We start from the raw sequence: 25,765 nt of genomic DNA on the forward strand, positions 1-25,765 counted from the left end.
GGGTGGCCCAGAGGCATCTGGTAAGGTGGCTTCTGTCCCTGTTATGTCCACACTGAAAGTATGTATCTAAAGACAGTACAACTGCAGATGTGTGCCTATGAGAATTCCCCAATTCCCCAGAAAGGGCGTTGAGTGCCTCCTGTCCTGAAGTAGGGACACAGCAAGCATGGTGGTGGCGGGCGGGCGGCGCTGCCGTGCGGCCACAGGTGGCTTCCACAGGGCAGGCCTTGTTCTCCCTCAGGAGGGGGCTGGAGTATGGCATCAGGACGGAGCCTTCCCGCAACAGTGTCCCGGCACGCCAAGCTCCGAGGTGGAACAGGACGGGGCAGGACTCAGTCAGCCAGCGGCCCTGGGGATCGCCAACCCGCTGCTGGCCGTGCCTGCACCGAGCCCTGAGCACTCGAGCCCCAGTGTGCGGCTGCTGCCCTCAGGTGAGCCCAGGTGCGCGGCTGCTGCCCTTGGACAGGCCCCGGCTTCCTGCTGGCTGAGCTGTGGTCTGCGCCCTTGCCTCCTGGAGAACTGCTTTCAGATGCAGACTGTTTGAGGCAGCGTCTCGCACCACCACGGTGGTTGTGGGTCTCCTCGGTCTCCTCCCTTCTTCCCTTCATGCTTCCTGCCCTGCTGAGATGGAGTCTCATGGCTTTCCATGTCCATAAATACCCATGTGCTGGCGACACTGCCCTGAGTGCCCGCTGCCTGCTCAGCCTCCCTGCTTGCTTCTTCGGGAGCCTCAGCCACACCGTGTCTGGGCAGCACCCTCGGCTGTGCTCCTCTGCAGCCTGCTTCTCCCAGTCAGCCCCATCGGAGGAAGGGCCAGCCCAGAGCTGCAGGGAGTCAAGTCCAGATGCCCTCCTCTCACATGCTCCTTGGCTTCCTTCGTCGGTGAACCTCACCAGCACAGCCTGCACGCAGGGCCGCATGCCTGGATTAGCATGGCTCCTTACTGCTCGCCTCCTGCTTCTTCCCCAGACCCTCCGGGGTCTCCATCTCACCTGAGGACAAGCCAGGGTCTTCACAGTGGCCACAGGCCCTCTGGGGTCAGCCCTAAGCCCTGCTGCCCTGGTGCTGTGTCCACTCCCATGCTATGGACCAGCCACACTCCTGATTTGGGCCCACTGCCTCGCTGCCCACCCTCCCTGCCTGACATCCACTCTGCTTCGTCCTCAGACACCGTTACCACGTCCTGGTTGATTGCTCTCCTTAGCGCTTCCTCTTCTTACTCAGTTCACCTGTCCTGACCCCCGTGAGCACCCAGCATTTCTTTTGTTCTTGAAGCATCCAGGGCCCAGCATGGTGCTGGCAGGCAGCAGCCCTCCCAGGTTTTATGTCGAGTCGGAAGAATGAATGAATGAATGAGTGGCCTGTTTGACCACTGACCATGGAGGAGGGGACTCGAGTCTAGCAGAACTCTGTGCCAGACGGTCGCTGTGGGCTTGCGTTTGGGCTGGGCCATGCCCAGGAGCCCACGTGGTGCTCTGACACAGTGTTCCTCCTGCCCCCACCCCTGGAAAAGGAAGTGAATATTCTGCTTTTCTCCAAACCACTGATGGTTCGGTGCGGTGGTGATTTCAGGGCTCTTTGCTCTGTTGGGCCTCCCTTGTAAAAGAAATGGAGCTGTACAAAATCACTTGTCATAAACATGTTGAGTATCAGCTCCTTCCAGTGACCCAGGCTACCCTCAGTAACCCCAGCCTCTTCTCCACTGTTCCCATGCAGCTCCGCAGACGCTCCCTGACGGCCCGTTGGCCAGTCCTGCCAGGGTGCCAATGTTCCCAGTGCCCCTGCCCCCGGGGCCCCTGGAGCCGGGTCCTGGCTGTGTGACCCCAGGGTCTGCACTTGGCTTCCCGGAGCCCTCCAGGCCTGATCCTGCAGCGCTGTGCCCGGGGCCTGGCCTCCCGCCTGGTGTGCCGCCTCTGCAGGAAAGGAGACACTTGCTCCAGGAAGCCAGGAGCCCAGACCCAGGTGGGGCTGCAGAGATGCTGTCTTGAGAGCAGAAGCAGCATTGGGGGTGGTGTTTGTGGGGATTGGTGGAAGAGATTGAAGTTATTTGAGCTTGAAACAACTTACGTTACTTGTCTTAATGTAGACCAAACATTCTGGAAGTTACAGACTGGATGGGTTCAGAGTCTCACTACGATAGTAGTGTTAATGCCAGTTTCTTTTGTGACTTGGCTTTTTGTTATGATAAGAAGCTTAAATGGCCATCTGGGGCAGGGCACGGTGGCCATGGGTCTCCTGGGATCTGTCTTCAGCCCCTCCTGACCGCCTGGTGAGACAGACAGGGGCAGGTCATGAACTCCTGTCTGGAAGTTGATTTGGTGGATCTTGTCCCTGGTCTGTGCCTATGTCTACATGTGTATATATGGACAAAGCAAAACACAGGCCTAGCTTTAAAAATAAAAGAGTGTGCACACATGTGGGACGATGTTCAGTCTTGGTTTCTGCAAACCATGCTGGTGTGGCGGTAGCTGGGTGGGAAGGCGGTGTGCCTGTTGATCTGTGTGCCGCACACACGTCCCGCCTCCTCGTGACCGAGATCACAGTTGCTCTCTTTCCCGTTGACAGGGATCGTGCCGCCGGAGGCGCCTGTTGGAAACTCCCTTTCCGAGCTAAGCGAAGAAAATTTTGGTGGAAAATTTGCTACTCTGGTACTTTGTCACATTTTCTTAAACTATTTGTTTTCCATAAAGTTCATCGAGTGGGCACCCAGACTCCTTGCTGAGTTGTAAGTAGGAGGATGGTAGTGAGGACTATGAAATTGTTTCTAAAATTGTTTCTTAAAGCGGAAGTGCTTCTAAATAGCTTTCATCCTTAAAATATGAAGAGTTGGTGAAAATGCTGGTAGGGAAAGACGGGAAAGAGAATACAGTAGCATAAAAACAGTTACTTTAAGTAGAAGAAATACCCAGATATCATGAAGTCCCCTTATTATTTTTAATTCTTCCAAAATGGGCACCTTCTCTGATTTCTGCATCTCTTTTTCTTTTTGTATTTTTGAGACGGCATCCCGCTCTGTTGTCCAGGCTGGAGTGCAGTGGCGCGATCTCGGCTCACCGCAACCTCCACCTCCCAGGTTCAAGCAGTTCTCTGCCTCAGCCTCCCAAGTAGCTGGGATTACAGGCATGTGCCACCACGCCCAGCTAATTTTTGCACTTTTAGTAGAGATGGGGTTTCATGATGTTGGCCAGGCTGGTCTTGAACTCCTGAGCTCAAGTGATCTGCCCACCTCGGCCTCCCAAAGTGCTGGGATTACGGGTGTGAGCCATCAAGCCTGACCTTTTTTTTTTTTTTCCCCTAAGACATAGTTTCATTCTGTCACCCAGGCTGAAGTGCAGTGGCGCCATCTTGTCCACCGCAACCTCTGCCTCCCAGGTTCAAGTGATTCTCCTGCCTCAGCCTCCCAGGTAGCTGGGACTACAGGCGTGTGCCACCATGCCTGGCTAAATTTTTGTATTTTTTGGTAGAGACGGGGTTTTGCCATGTTAGCCAGGCTAGTCTCGAACTCCTGACTTCAAGTGATCTGCCCGCCTCAGCATCCCAAAGTGCTGGGATTATAGGTATGAGCTACCGCACCTGGACATCTCTTTTTCTTTCTTTTTTTTTTTTTTTCTTGAGATGGAGTTTCACTCTGTTGCCCGGGCTGGAGTGCAGTGGTGCGATCTTGGCTCACCGCATCCTCTACCTCCCAGGTTTAAGCAATTCTCTGCCTCAGCCTCCCGAGTAGCTGGGATTGCAGGCGCCCACCACCACACCCAGTTCATTTTTTTGTGTGTGTATTTTTAGTAGAGATGGGGTTTCACCATCTCGGCCAGGCTGATCTTGAACTCCTGACCTCGTGATCCACCCGCCTCCGCCTCCCGAAGTGTTGGGATTACAGGTGTGAGTCACCGGGCCCGGCCGGACCATCTCTTTTTCTACAGTAGAATTTCTTTTCTAATTTTTTTATCTCACAAGATATCCTGGAATACAATAGAATTTCTAACATTTTCACTGGTTTTCCTGAAAGAGAGATTTATCTGATTAGACATGTTTGGTATAAGATGGTTGCTTTTATACAGACCGCATTCTGGAACCTTCTTTACTTATACCCAGCCCTTCCCGGGCATCCCATTAGTAGGCGATTGCTATAGTTTGAACTTGCATTCGGTGTTTTACCCTTTAAAATATTGTGTCCCTGGAAAAGTAAAAGTGAGGGTTGAGCTATTAAAAACTGGGACTTGACTCAGGAATAAATATTTTTAAAAATCATTGTATCTTTGCGAATGCCCATCGCCCCACTCTGGCCAGTCTTCCCTCGGTGTGTGCTCACGCTCCATTTCTTCCAGCCCGGAATCTCCGTCGAGGGTCCGCATTTGCATTTCGAGTGCTGAGTGCTCCCAGACGGAGCTGCTTATTAAGTGCGGCTGGCTTTCTCTAGTCAGGCCAGGCAGAGGCTCCGGGAGGCCCAGTCAGGGGGCTGCTCTCCCCAGCCCCCTCCCTGACTCCCTCTGGGCACCAGAGTCATGTGGCCTCTCAGTGACATATTTAAGGAACACACCTGGGGAAGCGCGTCCCCGTTGTCTTTGGGTTCCTGTGTGAGGAGCCCCAGGATAGCCTGTTCTGCGTTGCCTTGTGACAGGCCCCCTCGAGGACGGCGCCAGACTCAGAGGCCCCCCCAGGGTGGGATCGTGCCGACTCGGGCCCCACGCAACCACCTCTGTCTCTCCCATCCGCTCCCGAAACGAAGAGAGCCGGACAAGCAGCCAAGAAAGAGACGAAGGAACCTAAGAAGGTAGTACAGCTGCCCCCAGTGCACCCAGCGGCCAGCAGGGTCTGGGCAGGAGGCACGCTTCCCAGAGCACCGGCCTCTTAATTCACCACACATGCAAACAGCCTCCTGATACAAACAGCCGAGTGTCTGCAGTGCACACGGCATGATGAGTGTCTATGTATTTGTGCCTTCGGATAATAGGATCATAGCCCACCCAGGTCAGCATGGGGACACAGTCCGGCCCCCAGAGGTCCCCTCTGGCCATTACCTGTCAGACCCACCCGCAAGGGACCAGACGGCAGCCGCTCCTTTGTCGTTGTGGTGTGTGCCTGCTGCCGGCTCACAGACTCTTCCGGTCGTGGACTTTGGGACTGCTCTCAGTGTGGGGCTGGGATCATTCCGGCCCCGGGAGCCTCCTTGCCGGTCTCTTGGTGAATGTGCTTGTTTTCCTTAGGTGCGCGCGGAGGAGCGGAGGGTTTAGGTCGAAGGACGAGCGCGTGTTCAGCTTTAGGAGACACTGCTGAGCAGTTGTCTGAAATGGTTGGTTGGTTGGTTGGACATTTGTCACACGTCCTGCAGCAGAGGACAAGGGCCCCAGATATCCCTCGTCTTCACCAGTACTGGGCAGTGCCAGTTCTTTAACTTAGCCGTTGTGCTGGGGCTGATGACATCTCATTGTGGCTTATACTCTGCATCTCCCCAGCGAGGTGTGATGCTGGGCACCTTCTTGTGTCCCTGTTACCATCTCATTGCCCTTTTGGGGCGGTGCTTGTTCAAGTCTCTATCCATTTTTTTGTTTGTTGTTGTTTTTTCCCCATAAAGATGGGGTCTCACTATGTTGCCCAGGCTGGTCTCAAGCTTCTGGGCCCAAGTGATCCTCCCGCCTCATAGCTGGGACTGCAGTTGCAGCCACCGCACCTGACTTTCCTCTCCATTTTTAATGGTGATCTCTTACGGACTCGCAGGAGTCCTCTCTGTATTGTGGATATAAGTCCTCTTAGGTGTATTGATTGTGATATCGTCTCCCAATCTGTAGATTGTCTTTTTACTTGTGATGGTATCTTTTACCCCGGCACTCTGGGAGGCTGGGCACGGCAGCTCACGCCTGTCACACCAGCACTCTGGGAGGCGGAGGCAAGCGGATCATGAGGTCAGGAGTTCAAGATCAGCCTGGCCAAGATGGTGAAACCCAATCTCTACTAAAAATACAAAAATTAGCTGTGCATAGTGGTGGGCGCCTGTAATCCCAGCTACCCAGGAGACTGAGGCATAGAACTGCTTGAACCCAGGAGGCAGAGGTTGCAGTGCACCAAGATCGCGCCATTGCACTCCAGCCTGGGCAGCAGAGCAAGACTGTCTCAACAAACAAACAAACAAACAAAAATGAAGTGCATCATGTGAAGAATAAAGTAAATTTTCCTAATAACCAAATTCTCCACGCATGGGAAACACAGGGGGGCCGTGTCTGCCTCTGACACACGCTGGCTTGGACAGCCTGCCTTCCACTTCTCAAAGGGCAGGATGTCGGAAGCTTTCTCAGTGTTCAGACGTAAAAAGCTCATGAAGGCACGTTACTGTTCTGACCTGTTTAAATTTACAGTAAAATACACATAACAAAATGCACCATGTTAACCATTTTCTGAGTGCACAGTTCTGTGGCACTGAGTACATCCACACTGTTGTGTTACCATCACCACCATCTATTTCCAGAACTTTCTCACTTTCCCATTCTCACCTTCCCAAACAGAAACTCTGTCCTCTTGAAACGGAGCAACAACTCCCGGTTCCCTCCCACCTCCATTCTCCTGGTGTGTCTGTGGATCTGGCGACTCTGGGGCCTCACAGAAGTGTGTCCTGTAGAATTTGTCTTTTTGCCTTTGGCTGATTTCATGGAACATAGTGTTTTCAGTTTTTCTTGTGGTTTTTATATTTAGGGTGAATCCTGGTTCTCTCGTTGGCTACCTGGGAAGAAAAAGACAGAAGCTTATTTGCCAGATGACAAGAACAAATCGGTGAGTGCTGTCGAATACGGCACGGGACACCCGAGGAACTGTAATGATTTTTCTGTCACTTTCAGAGCAGACCTGAGTAGGTGTTTCCTGAAGTTTTGAAGTGTCATCATTAATCAGATTCTAATTATGTTTAGCTTCAGTCTACTGACCTTTTTTCTTTTTAAAATCTTGGCAGATTGTTTGGGATGAAAAGAAAAACCAGTGGGTGAATTTGAATGAGCCAGAAGAGGAGGTAAGTTGTCATTGTAGTTCCCGCTGGGTGTGAGGTGTGAGTGGAGGGAACAGCTTCATGCGGCCCTGTGCTATTTGGGCGGCTGCTGCTCCTTGTGGAGCGTCCTGACTGCCGTCCCAGTGGGTTTCTGGTGCACGCAGTGCAGTGCGTGTCTGAAGCTGCGTGTCCCTCTGCAGAAGAAAGCCCCGCCCCCACCTCCAACCTCGCTGCCCAAGGCTGTGCAGGCTGCGCCGCCGGGTCTCGCAGGGCCTGCTGGAGCCCCGGTGAACGTGTTCTCTAGAAGAGCAGGTAAGGGTGGCCTTGGAGTGGGAGCTTGCTTGAACGACTAACTCTCCGAGAGAGGCCAGCATGTAGCTGTTGTGTGTGGGGAGGAGGTGATGGGTGTCGCACCGTGGAAGGTAACGCTGGTGTCACGAGGAGGAAGCCTTGGGGACGAGCGCAGCTCTCCGGAGCGTTACGTGGTTCCACAGCCGTCTGCGTTGACAAGCTGTGGGCACAGCCATGTCTGTGCAGAGGCAGAGGGCCTGTGCCACAGCGGGGTGAGATAGGGAACCACCCCAAGGCCAAAAGCCAAAACACATCTGCGTGTAGAAAGGTGTCCTCGTCAGGGTTGGGCCACGACATGGCTTCCAGCATGTCCCTGCGTGCTTTTGCTCTGACACAGTGAGCACTGGAGGCCGCCTGGCGCATTCGCCTCAATTTGCTTCCCTCCCCTTTGCAGCCGGAAGCAGAGCTCGCTACGTGGACGTCCTGAACCCGAGTGGGACCCAGCGGAACGAGCCGGCGCTTGCTCCTGCGGACTTTGTCGCTCCACTCGCGCCACTCCCGATTCCTTCCAACTTGTTTGTGCCGAGCCCAGGTAGGCGGCACAAGCACCAGCCCCAGTCTCCTGACCTTTGACCCTCTTTCTCTGGGTCTCCTAAATGTCCTGTTAAAAGAATGACCTGGTCAGCACGCAGGGAGCCTGGGGCTGGTTTGTGGTTTTTTATGATTTGCCCGTTTCTTCGTGAGTGTGCCGTGTGTGCAGCACGAAACTCTCTTCCTCTCCGGGTGTCTTCAGTGAGACCCCAGGGATGTTCTGGACGGAATCATGGCCGCCTCGCTCTCTCATCCCCAGGTGCAGAGGAACCACAGCCTCCAGACGGGACTGGCAGGGAAGGGCCTGCACCAGCTAGGGGCCTGGCCAATCTGGAGCCTGCCCCAGAGCCCATGGTGAGTGGCTGCGGTGGGAAAGAGGGGAAGGGTACCCAGCGAGGAGTCACCTCCCCATCCCGCCAGATAGCGCCTTGCGTTCTGCAAGTCAGTACCCAGTGTGTACGCAGAGTGTTCCGTCTTAAATGCCTCACACTTGTGTATGATCGAGACGGCAGGTAGAATGCGCGGTGCCAGGCGGGACAGAGCTGTTTGGGAAGACCGAGATCTGGGGATGGTGACGGTGATGATTGCTCAGCACGGCGAATGTGCTTAAAACTTAAAAATGATTAAAGTGGCAAATTTTATGGTATGTGTATTTTACAATTTTTAAAATTGGAAAAAATAAAATTAAGTTAAAGAGAAATTATCTACCAATAATAAAAGTTAAGTATATGTTCATCCAAAAAAAAAAAAAAGGGGGGGCCAGGCACGGTGGCTCAAGCCTGTAATCCCAGAACTTTGGGAGGCCAAGACGGGTGGATCACGAGGTCAGGAGATCGAGACCATCCTGGCTAACCCGGTGAAACCCCATCTTTACTAAAAAATACAAAAAAAATTAGCCGGGTGAGGTGGCGGGCGCCTGTAGTCCCAGCTACTCGGGAGGCTGAGGCAGGAGAATGGCGTGGACCCGGGAGGCGGAGCTTGCAGTGAGCTGAGATCCGGCCACTGCACTCCAGCCTGGGCGACAGAGCGAGACTCCGTCTCAAAACAAAAAAAAACAAATGACTCCCATGTGAAGTAGAACAGCTCTGACCAGCTGGGAGTGGTGGCTCACGCCTGTAATCCCAGCTTTTTGGGAGGCCAAGGTCGGGGGGTCAGTTGAGGTCAGGAGTTCGAGACCAGCCTGGCCATCATGGTGAAACCCCATCTCTACTAAAAACAAAATTTAGCTGGGCGTGGTGGCAGGTGCCTGTAGTCCCAGCTACTCAGGAGGCTGAGGCAGAAGAATCGCTTGGACCCAGGAGGCGGAGCTTGCAGTGAGCTGAGATTGCACCACTGCACTCCAGCCTGGGCGACAGAGCGAGACTCCATCTCAAAAAAAAAAGAACAGCTCAGACTGCACTCTCTACAGGGGGAGTGGGACAGGCCTGGGCCTAATCCTGTTCTCCATTCATCAGCTGTGTAAAGCATGGGACAGTCACTCACCGCTCTAAGCCTCAGTTTTCCCCTCTGTAAAATGGGAATAACAGTAGCCGCAGACTGCAAGCCTGTCATAGGTACACAGGCAACTGGGAGAGAGCTGCGGGGGTCCAGAGCCAGCAGAGTTGCGCGGCTGGAGCCGCGTGTGAGGCACCTTTCTTTTCACTTCTCTCTGAGGAGCACTTTACGTGGAAGAGGGCGTTTGCAACCCAGGCCAGAACAGCTTCCTGTTTTTTGGCCTGGGGTGAGAGGCTTAAATTCCCTGGGATTTGGTTGCTGCAATTTTTCTTTTTCTTGGCAGGTTTTAAGCTCTGCAGCGTCACTCCCTGGCTCTGAACTCCCCTCCTCTAAGCCTGAGGGTTCCCAGGGAGGAGAGGTAAGCAGTGCCGACGCCAGGGCCTCCCACAGCCCAGGCCTCCCCAGCAGCTCACTGTCCAGGTGCCTCTTCCTTTATGGAGGGCGGTACTGGGTAGGAAGAGGCAGTTTAGAAACAAGAGCACCTCAAAGGTGGCGTTCCTGGGGGAAAAAAAATTGCACTTGTTTTGACAAAACCATTTAGGAGCTTCAGGAAGGGTGAAGGGGTTTGAGCTGTCACCTCAGTCCCAGTCCCCTCCCCTCAACAGCATGGAATCGTCTTGAATTGTGAGGTGTCAGAAGGTGAAGCTGGCTTAGGCCAAGGCTGGACTTTTCCTCCCAGCCGTCCCCTGAGATAATGGTTGTTTCGGGATAACAGCTTTACGTTAAGACAGGAATCTGAAGCTAACACTGGCTTTTTTCCTTTTGAGTTATATTGATTCTAATGGCATCACAAAGCTTTTGAAATGGAACTGACGGCTTGGATTGGACAGTGACGCGCATGTTGACTTTTGTCCGTGTTTTATGTGTGTTCTTGCTGTTTTGTAGCTTTCGCGCTGTAGTTCAATGAGTTCATTATCACGTGAAGTGAGCCAGCATTTTAATCAGGTACCTGCGGCTGGTGGTCCTCACTAACATGAGAGCTGGCCTGTGTCCCTGAGCACGCGGTGCCGGTTCGCCGTGTGCGCTTTGCCACTAACCTCGCCCGTTGGCTCCCTCAGCGTCACGTGACCAAGGGTACAGGGTTCCTTTTTTTTTTTTTATTGAGACAGAGTTTCAGTCTTGTTGCCCAGGCTGAAATGCAATGGTGTGATCTCAGCTCACCACAACCTCCGTCCACCTCCTGGGTTCAAGCGATTCTCCTGTCTTGGCCTTCCTGAGTAGCTGGGATGACAGGCACCCGCCAGCACGCCCAGCTAATTTTGTATTTTTAGTAGAGATGGGGTTTCTCCATGTTGGTCAGGCTGGTCTCGATCTCCTGACCTCACGTGATCCGCCCGCCTCAGTCTCCCAAAATGCTGGGATTACAGCAGTGTTCCTTTAAAGGGGGTTTGCTGTGCAGCATCCACATACACGGGGTGACTGGACCAACCCCGAGGTGTCCTAGCGAATGAGTGGGTTCTGTCATTTTGCTCGAATTGGTTTTTCCAATGACGGGCCTGGGGCGTGGCCTCGCCGTGTGAGTGTTTCCCGGGTCAGGATGCTCTCCTCTGGAAGGAAGATTTCTCCTTTCTGATCAAGCATGAGAACATTGGTTTGAGGCCGGGGCGAGTGCAGCAGTGGCGGGGTTCTGCGGCCAGTGTGGGAGGGAGGTGAACGGACCCCTCATCTTCTGCCTGTCACGGCACCAGCTGCAACCATGGCTCAGCAGAAAGGCTTGCTGTGACCCTTCTGCCTGCAAATGAGAGCTCTGGGCCTCGTGTCATGGCTGGAGCCTTAGGTCTGCAGCCGTGGGCACCTCCTAACCGCCTCGCACGCTCAGCGCCACCTCAGTGCCGTGTGCACCTTCCTGTTGCATGTTCCGGTGCTTAAAACATTGGCTCTGCACGTTGCTTTGATTTTCACCATTTTTCTATGAACCATAAAATAACTAAATCTGGTGTTGCAAGAAGTGCCTTCAGTCTGCTTCTGTAGTTTATTTACAAGTACCGTAAATCCCATGTAGAAGCGGCGTCTGTATCTGCAGTTGAAATGCCAGCTGCTGTACAGCACAGCCCCACTGAGGTGACTTCTCTGTGCTTCTCAGGCTCCTGGCGACCTCCCTGCTGCAGGTGGCCCTCCCAGCGGGGCCGTGCCCTTCTACAACCCTGCTCAGCTGGCACAGGTGAGTGACCCTTGCCTTTCTCCATGAGACCCTGACACGTCCATTGACTTCCTGACCCTGCTGCTCGGTGATGGCAGCTTTCTTCCCTAGATTCTCTTTCTCTTTCTTTTTAAAAAATATATATTTATCGCCGGGTGCGGTGGCTCACACCTGTAATCCCAGCACTTTGGGAGGCTGAGGCGGGCGGATGACAAGGTCAGGAGATCAAGACCATCTTGGCTAACACAGTGAAACCCTGTGTTAAATACAAAAACCCTGTGAAAAATACAAAAAATTAGCCGGGCATGGAGCTTGTAGTGAGCCGAGATTGCGCCACTGCACTCCAGCCTGGGCGACAGAGCGAGACTCCATCCCAAAAAAAAAAAAAAATACACACACACACACACACACACACACACATACACACACATTTATTGAGACAGGGTCTTGCTCTGTTGCCCAGGCTGGAGTGTCGTGGTCAGTCTCTGATCTCAGTTCACTGCAGCCTTAACCTCCTGGGCTGAAGCAATCCTCCTGCCTCGGCCTCCTGAATGGCTGGGACTCCAGGCGCGGTCAGCACACCTGGCAAATTTTTGTATGTTTTATAGAGACAGGGTCTCACCTCGTTGCCTAGGCTGGTCTTGAACTACTAGGCTCAAGCGATCTTCCCACCTCGGCTTCCCAAAGCGCTGGGATTATAGGCGTGAGCCACCGTGCCCAGCTTCTCTTTTCTGAATGAAAGTTGCACACCTACTGTGTGGCAGTCCACAGGGCACTGTGAGGAGCCACGCTGGGCCCTCCCCGGCTGCCATTTCTCCCTCTGTGTGGACACCAGGCCCTCAGCGCTCCCGTGTGGGGCCCTTTGTGGACACCAGGCCCTCGGTGCTCCCGTGTGGGGCCCTGTGTGGACACCAGACCCTCCGTGCTCCCGTGTGGAGCTCTCTGTGGACACCAGGCCCTCCGTGCTCCTGCATTCGCTTTGCCTTTTCCTAGGTTGCAGTTTGTAAAATGTGCTTGGCTTTCTACTTGTGTATCCCTCATTCAGCCCCCAGCTCTGCCACGTCTGCTGTTCTGTCCTCCTGGAGCCTGTGGTCTCTGAGCCAAGTGTGTTCTCTCCTCCCTTGGCCTGGGCACCCGAGTCTCCCGGAGTGGGTCCCGCAGCTTTGGAATCCTGTGTTCCTGCCTTTCTTAGTTACTCCGTTTGTCTTGGTGACACACATCCTCCAGTAGCTCTTGCTTTTTTGGTATGTTTATTATTTCTTTTTCCTAGAAGCTTCTTGACAGAAAGGTCCCAGGGTGACTTGGGAGAAGCCTTTCATGTCTGGAGCCGCCTTTCTTCTCCGGCCTCTCTGGCTGGCTGGCTGGTAACATTCTTGGGCCAAAGTTGCTTTCTTCAGAACTGCAAGTGGCCTTAGGTTTCCTGGTGCCTGTGGTTGCTGAGATTCCAGGTCCATTCTGCCTGCAGCCCCTTTCGGGGTCCTGTTTCCCTGGGACCTGCAGGGCTTCCCCCTCAGCCCCCTTGGGCCTGAATGCATGCCCTTCAGCTGGGGAGTGTTCTAGAATGTTTTCTGCGGTTTCCCTCCCTCAGCTTCATCTCTCCTCCCCTCTCCCTTGCCTGTGGAGTATAGACTGGCTGTCAGTGGAGGGGAGCCAAGCGGGGGCCGAGGTCTGGGGCATCTTGGGATTCAGCCCCATCGTCACCCCAGCCTGCTCTCACGGCCTCACACACTCCTCACGGCCTCACACACTCCTCACGGCCTCAGACACTGTTGACCGCAGGCTTCCTGGGCTGGGACCCAGCATTCCTGCCCTGGTCCTCTACAAACAAGGCCGAGGCTCCCAGGACCACTCCCTGCAGCTGCCCCTGGCTGTCACCTACTTTTCGGCATCCAGACTAGTCGATTTTGGTGTTGTCCTGCTTCCTTTGCCATGTAGTTAGTGCCTTTACACAAATTCCTTGGCTTTCCCCTCCATGAGGCTTTGCAAGGGAGTAAGAACGGATGCCTGCATTGGCTGGCTGTCTGCACCTGGGGTCCCCGCGTCCCCTGCAGTGGCCAGGCCTGGCCACCACTCCTCCCGGGACTCCGGACAGCCAGGCTGGCTCTGCAGAGCAGCTCTGGGTCTCATGGCCCTGACGAAACCACAGCACCTCCGGGCGACCCTCACAGTAAACACTGATGGTTAAGGACTCGGTGCTTTCAAGGGAGCCCAGGACTTGGCACTGACTTGTCGGTTTCCAGAGGCTTTGAGGAACAAAAACGAAGCCTTCAGCTTGTCGGCGCCAATGGCCCATGCAGTTCATTATGTGGACCAGCCCCTGTCACGCTGCGTCCGGGCACTGCCCACCCTGGGGGCAGGCATGCAGAGGTCATGCTGTTGATTTTGTTCCAGGCCTGCGCCACCTCCGGGAGCTCAAGGCTAGGGAGAATTGACCAGAGGAAGCACCTGGTGCTGAACTAGGCTTGCCCTGCTGTGAACTTGCACTTGGAGCCCTGACGCTGCTGTTCTCCCCGAAGAACCCGACCGACCGCCGCGATCTCCGTCCCGCCCCCAGGGAGACACAGCAGTGACTCAGAGCTGGTCCCACGCTGTGCCTCCCTCCTCACCGCCGGTCATAATGAATTATTTTGAAAATTAATTCCACCATCCTCTCAGATACTGGATGGAAAGACTGAATCTTTGACTCAGAATTGTTTGCCGAAAAGAATGATGTGACTTTCTTAGTCATTTAGGATGATTTAAGGATGTAGCATTCCTGGTCATTTAAGAATGTTCATTCGCTGGAGCTGTCTCTGCCACAGGAGAGCCACACAGTCGGTAGCAACCAGGGCCTCTCCAAGCCGAGCTGTGAGTCCCTGCCCAGTGAGTCCCGCACTTCCTTTAAGGTGCTGGGAGCAAAGAGTGACTGTCTGAGGCAGACCCCAACCCTGCTCTGCAGCGTCTGGGCCCTCGCCGTGTTTGAACCTGGCCGAATGCGTGGAGGTCGCTGTGTTCTCAGTCAGCGTCTCTGAGGAGCCTCGGGGTTCCTTCGGCATTAGTTCAGTTTTTGAGAGAGGCCCTAGTTACTGAAGTGAATTTCTTTCCTGTAACAAAGACGTTTCCAGCCTCACTTTACTTTCTGTGGCCTGATGAGGACCATGGGTGATTTTGTTCACCCAAAGCACCGGCGACTGCCCACCGTGTGGCCCAGTCACTGGGAAGGAGCCCCAGGGAGCCGGCTGTCTGACACGATGGCTCAGGGTGGTCATCCAGGGTGAAAACCGACGGTGTGATGTTTGATTTGGGCTTCATTTTGCGTGTAGGAGCATGGTTAGACTCATTGTGAAGGGGGCTGGATGCAGTTCTCTAAAAGGCTGCACTTTTCCTGGTGCAATCCATGTGACCCACTTTCTCACCTGGGGGACATTGGTTCAGGGGTTGGTAACATCTTGGGGAGAGTATCTTAACACAGTTTCTTGACAGCTGCTCTGGAACTTACTTCTGCCCCAAGTTTTGCCACACTGAGACTTTGAGTAGCTCCTGGTGGACTCAGCCCTGTTGAACTCAGAGAGGGGCCTCCTCTCACTGATGCAAAGCTTTAAGGCTTCTCTGACTGTTCTGAAAACTCTTCATATTCTTGTCAAGTCTAAAGAGACTGAAGAAAAGATTTAAATACTAATAAAAATCAGTAGATAATTTCTGTAGGTTCTGCTGGGGAAACATAAACTGTTTGGTGTTTAAATTTAAGAATAGAAATTGTAGAATGTGGAATTAGCACAGGCCCTTCCTGACTTTCTGTTTCACTTGATCATTTAGCCCAGACCACCCAGGATGTTTTCCAAAATGTTTCACAGGCGTGTCCCGCTGGATCCATTTGTCCTTGTCACTTGGAGAAAGGCCAGTCCCTGTGACGGGGCAGCCCTTTCTGTTCCTTGGTCAGCTCCTGTGATTCCTGGGACCTCTTCCGGTCGGCCCTGCCCGCTGTTCTGGGTCGACTGCCACGACTTTTGATTCAAGAAGCTTCCTCCAGGCGGGAGCGGCTATTTTTCCTAAATGAGAATTGTTACATTGCAAATTGTTGAATAAAATATTTTGCGCTCCTTCAAGCACCTTCACTTGTGGTTCCCTTTGGTTTGTTGGAAGCGAGTGAGTGCAGGTGTCCAGGTGTCCGCAGGCCTCGGCACTCGCCTGGCGCGCGCCCAGGTCCTCTCCGGGGACTTGCACCTGCCCTCGCTGGGACCTGCCGGGCTGCCGGGCTGCGGGGCTGCCGGGCGGGGAGGGGCGTGGGAGAGCCGTCCTGGCCCGGTGCGGCGCAGTCCTCCGGCCGCCAGGGGCCGCTGCGGGCGGGGCCGGGGCGCGGGGCGGGGACCGGGCGCGGCCCCGCGGCGGCCGTTGCTGGGTCCCGGCCGGGCTGACTCCGCCTCTGGGCGGCCGGGCCTCCGCGAGTACGGGGTCGGCTTCGGAGTCTGCGGGGCCAGCCCGGGGTGCCCGGTTCCCGCCCCTCTCCCCGAGCGGCGCCCCAGCCGGGGTCGAGCCTCGCCCGCGACAGGCCTTGCCTGCGGACCACCCTGGGAACGGTGTCTGGGAGCCCCGAGGGGCTGGCGGGACCCGGGGCCCGGGCCATGCGGCAGCCGCCCCTGCCCCTCCGCGACCACCCCCGGCCCAAGCGGGAGCCGCAGCGCAGTTTCTGCTCCTCGCTGCGCCGGCGACCCCGGACCCGGCACCCCTGACCCCTCGCCCCGCCTGCGGCTCCGCGCCGAGGCCTCCCCTGGGAGGGCCCGTCCATGCCGTCCAAGGCGGAGAGCCTGCGGCCTTCGGAGCCGGCCCCGCAGCCGCCCGAAGGGAGGACGCTCCAAGGACAGCTTCCCGGCGCTCCGCTGGCCCCGCGCGCGGGGTCCCCACCCGATGCTCCGGGCTCCGAGAGCCCGGCGCTTGCCTGCAGCACCCCGGCCACGCCCAGCGGCGAGGACCCGCCAGCCCGGGCAGCACCCGTCACCCCGCGGCCCCCCGCCAGGCCTCGGCTGGAGCGAGCCCTGTCCCTGGACGACAAGGGCTGGAGGAGGAGGCGTTTCCGAGGCAGCCAGGAAGACCTGGAAGCCCGGAATGGGACCAGTCCCTCCAGGGGCTCAGTGCAGAGCGAGGGTCCCGGGGCCCCCGCCCACAGCTGCTCCCCGCCCTGCCTGAGCACCTCCTTGCAGGAAATCCCCAAGTCCCGCGGGGTCCTGGGCAGTGAGAGAGGGAGCCCGTCCTCGGGGGGTAACCCTCTCTCTGGGGTGGCCAGCAGCTCCCCGAACCTGCTGCACAGAGACGCCGCCGTGGCAGGGAGCTCGCCCAGGCTGCCCAGCCTGCTGCCCCCGCGCCCGCCGCCTGCCCTGAGCCTGGATATCGCCTCCGACTCCCTGAGGACAGCAAACAAGGTCGACTCGGATCTTGCAGACTACAAGCTCCGCGCGCAGCCGCTCCTGGTGCGGGCCCACAGCAGCCTGGGCCCCGGCCGGCCCCGGAGCCCCCTGGCCTGCGACGACTGTTCCCTTCGATCGGCCAAATCCTCCTTCAGCCTCCTGGCGCCCATCCGCAGCAAGGACGTCCGCAGCAGGTAGGGCCTGGTGGGTGCAGCCCCTGCGCCGCCTTCGTTGTAGTGTTCAGGCTGCTGGAACCTCGTGAGACCGTTCCCATCAGCAGCGTTTAGGATGCCTAAACAGAAAGAATGAAGCGGGTCTCCCGCAGCCACCCCATCTCCCAGCCCCTCCCCACAGCAGCGCCCTTCCCATCTCTCCCCAACTTCCCAGAACTTTTCCTGTGTGTTTCAGAACCATTCGTGGGCGTGACGTTGTGTTAAGGTAGACAAGATGGCATCTTGCATACAATTATGTATCTGGCGCTGTTTCTTGTTTAGTCTTGAGAAATTTCCTCAATGTATATGATCTGCCCCTTTGGTTGTTTTTGTTTGTTTCTCTGTGGCCCAGGCTGGAGTGCAGTGGCGCAATCCCGGCTCACTGTAACCTCCACCTCCTGGGTTCAAGGGATCCTCCTGCCTCAGCCTCCTAAGCGTCTGGGATTACAGGCACCTGCCACCACACTCGGCTAAATTTTGTATTTTCAGTAGAGACGGGGTTTCCCCATGTTGGCCAGGCTGGTCTCGAACTCCTGGCCTCAGCCTCCCAAAGTGCTGGGATTCCAGGCACGGGCCACTGCGCCCAGCCTGCCCCCTTAGTTTTTTTCTGCCGCAAGAGGCCCCAGATGTGTTGAGGCTACTTTGTTTAGCCACTTTCTCACAAGGAACGTTTTGGTGACTCGAGCTGTTGCTGGAAGGAACGGCACTGAACCCATGGGCTCTCTTCCAAGCCTGGTCTGGTCTTGGGGTCGCCGTCTGGGGGCCTGTCCTCAGATGCTCCCACTGTGACTTGGCAAAACCACCCGCACCCTTCTTTTCCTCCCCTCCCCACTGCCATGGTGCCCAAGTCTTGTCTGTCAGCCACGGCGGGAGGCAGGGCAGGTGTGAGAAGGGAGTGGTGTGAGGTGGTTTCTGTGTGGTGTCCTGGGGCCGCTGTAACTCATGGCCACGGACTGGGAGGCTTGAAACAGCAGAGCTGGACTCTCTCCCAGTTCTAGAGGCCAGAAGTCTAAAATCAAGGTGTGGCCAGGCAGCCTCTCTCCAGAGGCTCGGGGGAGGATCCTCCTGCTGCCTCCCGCTCCTGGGGCCCCAGTTGTTCCTTGGCTTGTGGCACACTCCGGTCTCTGCCTCTGTCTTTATGTGGCCTCTTCCCTGTCTCTCTGTCTCTCTCTCGTCCTCTTCCCCATCTCTCTGTGTTCCCCTCTCTTTTTGTAAGGACACCAGTCATTGAATTTACTGCCTACCCTAAATCCAGAGTGATCTTATCTCAAGATCCTTAATTAAGTACATCTGCAGGCCGGGCGCGGTGGCTCACGCCTGTAATCCCAGCACTCTAGGAGGCCAAGGTGGGCGGATCACGAGGTCAGGAGATCGAGACCATCCTGGCTAACACGGTGAAACCCCATCTCTACTAAAAATACAAAAAATTAGCCGGGCGTGGTGGCGGGCACCTGTAATCCCAGCTACTCGGGAGGCTGAGGCAGGAGAATGGCTTGAACCCGGGAGACGGAGGTTGCAGTGAGCCGAGATCGCGCCACTGCACCCCAGCCTGGGCAATAGAGCGAGACTCCGTCTCACAAAAAAAAAAAAAAAGTACATCTGCAAAGACCCTGTTTCCAAATAAGGCCCCATTCCAAGGTTCTGGAGGTCTGGGGGTGGACATGGCTTTGGGGATCACTGTTCAGCTCACCACAGTCCCCGAAGGTAGCCTCACTTCCCTGCGCCTGTGGTCCACCAGCAGGCAGGTGGGCTTAGGCATGGAGTGAGGGCCTGTGCCTGGCTCCCCCATCATACTCCCCTCCTGTGCGTGGATGGGGCAGGTGCGGTCACATACAGGGCAAAACTGTTGCTTTTGTTAAAATAATTCACTGCAGGGTTTCTTGTAAAGGGTAAAATTTCTTCGTGCGTCTAAAGCATCACATTTTAAAATCAGATTCAGTTTACGTAGATACACCTGTTAGAATGGCAGTCGTGTCTCAAATTTGGATCAGGTCATTGTTTTCAAACAACCAGGAAACGAGGGTTGATGTGGATCCTTTAACTCAGTTCTGCTGTCTAAAAACTTCCCATTTCCAGATCTCCGGTCTGTTCTAGAATAGGAGTCGGCACACGCTTTCTGTCAAGGGTGAGGCACGGACAGTGGGGACCAAAGGGCGTCTGTGTGCCGGTGAATCTATTAGGGACACACATTGGAACCTCGCTGTTTTTTCTTTCTCTGCCGTTCCACACAGTAAAACCCATTCTGAGCTTGTGGGCCGCACGTGCACGGGCTGGTCTGCCCTGTTTCAGAATGGCTGCTGGCCTTTGCCAGTGCCTTGGGGCTGCCAGGGCGGGTTAGGGGGATGCTCTCTCCACCAGTTCCTTTTGCTCTGACAGCCGGCCCAGGCTGCAGCAGCCGGCCTGAGCATCCTTACGCAGAAGCTCTGCAGTGTCCTGGCCCTGGATGGGGGTCCGAGGCAGCTCTGCCCCTGCCCGTGTCGGGACACAGAAATGATGACTGTGAGGGCTGCCCCTGGCCTGCTGTTACTAACCGTGCTCTGGACAGAGCTGGGCAGACCGGCCACACGGCTGCTGGTGTGGACATGATGGGCGCTGCCAGCAAAGCGGCCATGGGCCTCGAGTCTGGTGACTGAGGAGCCCCTGCTGGGCCCGGGATCACTTGACAGCAGTGGCCACAGCAACACTCTCTGTCCCGAATGACCGCTGCGTGAACACAGTTGTCCTGACTGGAACTGTCAACAGTTTTAGGGGTGAGGTAGCGAGGTTCCTCCCTGTGACATGATTTAATCGTGTCCAGTGAAGCTTGGGGAGCTGCAGCCAGGATTGAGGAAGTTCTCACGAGAGGTCACAAGAATCCGGCACTGTGCTCTCGTCTCCCCTTGCGAAAGGGAACCACGTCAGAAGACGGCGTATCTAGAAGGAGCAGCACAAGTGTGACTTAGAGAAGGAGTGGGGAGGAGGGCTGGCAGCCTAGCCCACGGCGTTTCTGCGTAGTCAGCGAGCTGAGAACGCGTTTTACATTTCCACATGGTTGGGAAAAGGTCAGAACAATTCTAATACTGTTTCACACTACAAGAAAATTGTAAACTTCACATTTCAGTGTCTGTAAACCAAGCATCTCGGGCACACGGCCGGCTCCGTGGGTCCACATCCCCTGGTGGCTTCTGCACCACTGGGTGGCCCACGGAGCAGTGGGCGTGTGCTGTTGCCTCTTGACAGGTTACCAGCCCTCGTGGCAGAAGGTGCTGAGTGTGGGGAGGGGCAGGGGCGTCGCTGTGCCACACGGTGTGTTTAACCATTTGCGTGCACTGCCGTATTAAAATCTGAAAGTGCCAGCCTGGACAACGTGGCGAGACCCTGTTTCTACAAAAATAAAAAATGAAAAACTGGCCGGGCATGGTGGCACTGCACCTGGAGTTCCAGCTACTCGGGGGGCTGAGGCAGAAGGATCACTTGAGCCCTGGAGGTGGAGGCTGCAGGGAGCTGTGTTAGTGCCACTGCACTCCATCCTGGGCACAGACTGAGACCCTGTCCCCCCCAGAAACCAAAACAAGCAAACCCAAAAGTGCATCAAAGCCATGGGTGTCGAGGAGATTAACGCGTTTCCATGTGGCTCGCCTGGTCTCCCTGTCTTAGGCCATCCTGCCTGGTGTTGGGGCCCGGGGAGAAAGGAGGAGAACCAGCCCCTCCCTGAACAGCGCCCTGTGCCCACAGCCGTGGCTTATAGTTTGGGAGCTCCTCTCTGTGGTTCTCCCAGGACCCCACCACCAAAAAGCCCCAAATGTCACCCTCTCACGCCTCTTCCCGGGAGGTGGGGGGGTGTGAACCCGCTCTGGGTGTTTGTGTGGCCAGGTCGGGCCTTGTTTTCCTGCGGAGCAGACAGCAGCGCCGCAGCGTCCAGCAGAGCCCTTGCTCGGGGTCGGGGGCAGCTTCTGACATTCTGTGGGTTTTGCTGTTGTCCCTGGGGACCTGGCCGAGAGCCCCCAGGGATGTGTCCTGTGCCTGGCCCTGAGCTTGGGGTCCTCCCGTCACAGGAGTTACCTGGAGGGCAGCCTCCTGGCCAGCGGGGCCCTGCTGGGGGCAGACGAGCTGGCCCGCTACTTCCCAGACCGGAACGTGGCACTCTTCGTGGCCACCTGGAACATGCAGGGCCAGAAGGTGAGTGGCGCTGGGTGGCGCTGGGCAGGGAGGGGCGGGGCGGTGCTGGACAGACGTGGGTGAGGGAGACGGGGCAGTTCTGCGCCTCGTCCCGGGGCCGGGAGGGCAGAGCCCTGAGGTGCATCCACTGCGAGCCGCGGTACGGGAGGGTGAGAGTGGGTAAGGACCCCCGTCCTCCCGAGCTCCCACCTGCACCTCCATGGCCGTGTGGCTGCAGAACGGAGGGGAAGGGATTGGGTCACCAGGCCTGGCTGAGAATCGTCTGCTCAAGGTGAGCGGGAGGGCGGCCAGCAGAGCCCGTGTGGGGCGGCTCGGGGGCAGGTTGGGCCCCACAGGCTGGGGTCACGGTGACGGGGGTCACACAGGGGTGGTTGTTGGACAGAGTTGTGTTTGGAGAGGGAAACTGAGGCCAAGGGCCAACCTGAGGTGTGTTTGGTGTGTCAGAGGCTGCCTCGGAGACCAACTGGGTAGATCCCTTCTTGGCCCTGGCCTCAGTTTCCCCTCATTCAGAGGAGTTGCTGGCACTCGAGGTGCTGCAGTGGGACTCGCCCACAGGCGCCTGCAGGTTTCGGGAGGAGCCGGCCCACCACGTGCTCCCTCCTCCCAGGAGCTCCCGCCCAGCCTGGACGAGTTCCTGCTCCCAGCCGAGGCCGACTATGCCCAGGACCTGTACGTCATCGGCGTCCAGGAGGGCTGCTCTGACAGGTAGGGCAGCCGCAGGCCCTGCAGTGCCTGCCCGGGGGCTGCTGTCTCTGAAGCTGCTGGGCGTTGAGACCTGGGTTGCGGCTCAGCACGGGCAGCCTCCACACCTGGGCGGGATACATGAGTCGGTCTCGTTTCTGGTGGCAACTTGGAGAGTTTAAAATCAATGGATTTTGGTAACAAATTGTTGACGTGAGAGAGTAGAAGGGCAGCAGGGAGCAGGGCCGGGCTCCGAAGCCTCCTGGGGCCCCCGCGTTGTGGTGGGAACAGCAGGTGGCTGCCGCCCACACAGGTGCTCTGGGGGAAGAAGCCCTGGCCCCAATTTGAGGTGGGCCCCACTCCCCTGGCCCATGAGCCATGCAGGCAGGAGGAGCTCTGCTCACTGGGGTCTCAGCAGGGATCCGGGGGAGCCACTGCCTGGATCCCCGGCAGGTCCCAACTCTGGCCCACAACAGCCTCTGGCAAATGCTTCTCCATGCAGGACTCCGGGGCCAGGTCGTGGAGTTTCCCTGGTAGCTCCTCGAGGGGCTCTGGGTGGCAGGTCTGGGAGTGGTGGAGCTGGGAGGCCATGTCCCCCAGCCGGCCGCGCTTCCTCCTCTGCAGGCGGGAGTGGGAGACGCGTCTGCAGGAGACGCTGGGCCCGCACTACGTGCTGCTGTCCTCGGCGGCCCACGGCGTGCTCTACATGTCGCTCTTCATCCGCCGGGACCTCATCTGGTTCTGCTCAGGTGGGCGTGGCTGGAGGGTGGCAGCCCCCCTTTCCACGGCTGACCCATGGCCTTGGCAGGACAGGCACGCTTTGCGTCTGGGATCTGGGGGTTGCTATGTCACACACAGGCTCCACAGCGAGCCCCCACTGGCATGCGGGTCCGGCCACGACCCCCGGCCTGCAGCGTCCCGCAGGTGAGCTGAGGGCTGCCCCTCCCACAGAGGTGGAGTGCTCCACGGTGACCACACGCATCGTGTCTCAGATCAAGACCAAGGGGGCCTTGGGCGTCAGCTTCACCTTTTTTGGCACCTCCTTCCTCTTCATCACGTCCCACTTCACCTGTAAGTCGCTTGGTGCCCGCACCGCAGGTGCTGCGTGAGAACAGCCTTCCTCTCCTGACCAGGACCCTGCCCAGGGCAGGGGTCCTGGCTGCTGGCTTCATCTTCCACCCAGGGCTGTGGGGCGGGCACCATGCTTGCTAAGATGCACGCTGAGGACCCCCAGCAGACCCCAGCACTGAGGGCATGCCGTGCTGGGCCCGCGCTCCGTCCTCTGAGGCAGAAATGTCCCTGGCCAGGCCTGGCAGCGGATGCCCGGTGGGGTTGCGTCTGCAGGGGGCGTGCAGTCAGGGCATGGTCCAGAGGGGCGGCTCTTGAGGGAGACCCAGAACCCTGTGACCCCTACCCCATTTCTGTTCCCACAGCGGGCGACGGGAAGGTGGCGGAGCGGCTGCTGGACTACACCAGGACCGTGCAAGCCCTGGCCCTGCCCAGAAACGTGCCCGACACCAACCCCTATCGCTCCAGCGCAGGTGAGGGCCCCCACACCGCATGCGAGTGGTGCTGCCGTGGTTCACACGCGGGGCGCCCGTCGTTTTTACGGCAGCTCTGCAGGGGCAGCGTCCTGAGCTCTGGGAAGCGAGGGCCGAAAAGTCCAGGTGCCCCCAGTGCATAGCCCCTCGTGGTTCTTTAGCACGGTTAGTGGGGTGGGCGGATCCCGTCCACTCACAGCGTGTCCTGCTAGCCTGGGTCCTGGTCCTCACCACTGCCCGCCCTGCCGCCTCCCCCGGCTGTGTGGAAAGGAGCAGAGACATGGTCATCCCCTGCCTTGGGCGCCGTCTGCCCCTGAGGCTGCTCCAGGTGCCTTCTGGAGCTGTCCCAATGCGAATCCCACCCGAGGGCCCGGCCCCTCTGGCTGGCACCTGAGACCCACTTCCCCTGGGAGCCACTGCCAGGCCGTGTTCTGGGGAAGGGGAAGGACCTGCCGTTGCTTGCCTGTGCCCATGCATGGTCCACTGTGCCACAGCGGACGTCACCACCCGCTTCGATGAGGTGTTCTGGTTTGGAGACTTCAACTTCCGCCTGAGCGGCGGGCGCACGGCCGTGGACACCCTCCTGTGCCAGGGCCTGGTGGTGGACGTGCCGGCGCTGCTGCAGCATGACCAGCTCATCCGAGAGATGCGGAAAGGTGAGGGCCTGGGAGGGGGGCGGGCGTGGCGGGAGATGAGGAAAGGTGAGGGCCTGGGGTGCCGCGGCTGGCACGAGCTGGTCTGAGCCAGTCCGGGTGCCCATCCTGTGGCAGGGTCCATCTTCAAGGGCTTCCAGGAGCCGGACATCCACTTCCTCCCATCATACAAGTTTGACATCGGGAAGGACACGTACGACAGCACCTCCAAGCAGAGGACACCCTCATACACGGTGAGCCCCACCCGTGGCCGGCGCAGAGTGCTTCCAGGGCGGGCACCTCCCACAGCCGGGAGCCAATGCCTGGCATCAGGGGTCTGAACCTGGACGGCCTTGACTTGAACCTCAGCTCTACACCCTGGCCTCGTGGCGAGTCCCCTTTGGTGGAGAACGGCACCCTCTCCATGGGTGTTTTCAAGGCTGGGTGAGCCGACTGGCACACAGGGCACCGGCCATGCCCTCACCCCTGGCGTGCAGAGCCTCTGCCCGTTGCACCCTCACTCACCCTTCCGCTAGGCCCGTGGCTGCAGCTCTGGGCACGTCCCGATGTGTGCTGGACGCCTCAAGAAGCCACTGAGGCAGGTCAGGGTAGGAGTAGCCGCTGTTCACAGGGTCTCCAGCGGCGAGGGACAGGCCCTGGCCCAGCTGGCCACAGACACCAGGCAACAAAATGGGCATAAGTGTCGGGGGTCCCAGAAGGCTCCCTCAGGGGGCACTTGAGAACAGCGGGGAGGTGAGTGGGCCATGCCCCACAGCGCCTCAGGAGTAACTGGACTTCCTCCCTCCGGAATCTTCCCGAAGGACCGTGTCTTGTACAGAAGCCGCCACAAGGGTGACATCTGTCCCGTGAGCTACTCCTCCTGCCCCGGGATCAAGACCTCCGACCACCGCCCTGTGTACGGCCTCTTCCGGGTGAAAGTGAGGCCGGGGCGAGACAAGTCAGTGTTCTCCCGCGCATCTTCCCTCTCGGGCCCGGGGGTTGGGCCGTCATCCCATGAGCTAAGAGGGTCCCTGTCATCGTGGGGTTCCGCTTGGGGCTTTGTCCTGGACCTTCAGGGCTGCGCTCCCCCAGGATCGGTTGGACTCATCCTGGAGCAGGAAGAAGGCAGGAAGGGGAGAGGCTCTGAACAGTGAAGAGGCCCAGCTGGGGGGCTGGGTGTGGCCAGCTGGAGGGAGGAAGGCCTTAAGCACTCAGGTGTCCGCCCCATCCTTCCTGTGGCTCTCCCAGGAACAGGCCTCTGTGTGCTTAGAGGCAGTGCCAACCTGGGCCAGCGCCCACCTAACAACCCCTCCTCGTGGTCCTGGGCGTCCTCCTAACACCCCCTCCTCGGGCCCGACCCCTTCCTAACGCCCCCTCCTCGGGCCCAACCCCCTCCTAACGCCCCCTCCTCCGGGCCCGACCCCCTCCTAACGCCCCCTCCTCCGGGCCCGGCCCCCTCCTAACGCCCCCTCCTCCGGGCCCGGCCCCCACCTGACGCCCCCTCCTCCGGGCCCGGCCCCCACCTGACGCCCCCTCCTCCGGGCCCGGCCCCCACCTGACGCCCCCTCCTCCGGGCCCGGCCCCCACCTGACGCCCCCTCCTCCGGGCCCGGCCCCCACCTGACGCCCCCTCCTCGGGCCCGACCCCCTCCTAACGCCCCCTCCTCCGGGCCCG

The 25,765-nt window shown here is 57.7% G+C and overlaps 2 protein-coding genes across 6 annotated transcripts in view; both read left to right on the plus strand.

The window, feature by feature from the left end:
* The window catches only part of SEC16A (SEC16 homolog A, endoplasmic reticulum export factor), a 44,576-nt gene extending 28,996 nt beyond the window's left edge, over nt 1-15,580 (plus strand). The window contains exons 18-30 of one of the 4 annotated variants that reach the window (XM_025359590.1): nt 242-431; nt 1,717-1,962; nt 2,566-2,648; nt 4,619-4,771; nt 6,685-6,762; nt 6,938-6,994; nt 7,171-7,282; nt 7,716-7,853; nt 8,112-8,206; nt 9,630-9,704; nt 10,232-10,291; nt 11,430-11,507; nt 13,878-15,580. In XM_025359590.1, coding sequence (XP_025215375.1) covers nt 242-431; nt 1,717-1,962; nt 2,566-2,648; nt 4,619-4,771; nt 6,685-6,762; nt 6,938-6,994; nt 7,171-7,282; nt 7,716-7,853; nt 8,112-8,206; nt 9,630-9,704; nt 10,232-10,291; nt 11,430-11,507; nt 13,878-13,946 — 1,434 coding nt within the window. In that variant the 3' untranslated portion in view covers nt 13,947-15,580. Of the gene's footprint in view, nt 1-241; nt 432-1,716; nt 1,963-2,565; nt 2,649-4,618; nt 4,772-6,684; nt 6,763-6,937; nt 6,995-7,170; nt 7,283-7,715; nt 7,854-8,021; nt 8,207-9,629; nt 9,705-10,231; nt 10,292-11,429; nt 11,508-13,877 lie in introns of all 4 variants that reach the window. The other 3 variants (XM_025359591.1, XM_025359593.1, XM_025359592.1) reach the window with 3 other exon arrangements.
* A 254-nt stretch (nt 15,581-15,834) lies between these two features.
* INPP5E (inositol polyphosphate-5-phosphatase E) overlaps nt 15,835-25,765 on the plus strand; it is a 14,162-nt gene continuing 4,231 nt past the window's right edge. Inside the window, exons 1-9 of one of the 2 annotated variants that reach the window (XM_025359596.1) lie at nt 15,835-17,061; nt 21,114-21,237; nt 21,845-21,942; nt 22,543-22,667; nt 22,870-23,001; nt 23,352-23,459; nt 23,954-24,115; nt 24,230-24,345; nt 24,913-25,049. In XM_025359596.1, the coding sequence (XP_025215381.1) occupies nt 16,250-17,061; nt 21,114-21,237; nt 21,845-21,942; nt 22,543-22,667; nt 22,870-23,001; nt 23,352-23,459; nt 23,954-24,115; nt 24,230-24,345; nt 24,913-25,049 (1,814 nt within the window). In that variant the 5' untranslated portion in view covers nt 15,835-16,249. The remainder of the gene's footprint in view (nt 17,062-21,113; nt 21,238-21,844; nt 21,943-22,542; nt 22,668-22,869; nt 23,002-23,351; nt 23,460-23,953; nt 24,116-24,229; nt 24,346-24,912; nt 25,050-25,765) is intronic. The other variant, XM_025359594.1, reaches the window with a different exon arrangement.

This window comes from Theropithecus gelada, chromosome 15 (genome assembly GCF_003255815.1).
Source record: "Theropithecus gelada isolate Dixy chromosome 15, Tgel_1.0, whole genome shotgun sequence".
Taxonomy (NCBI): Eukaryota; Metazoa; Chordata; class Mammalia; order Primates; family Cercopithecidae; genus Theropithecus; species Theropithecus gelada.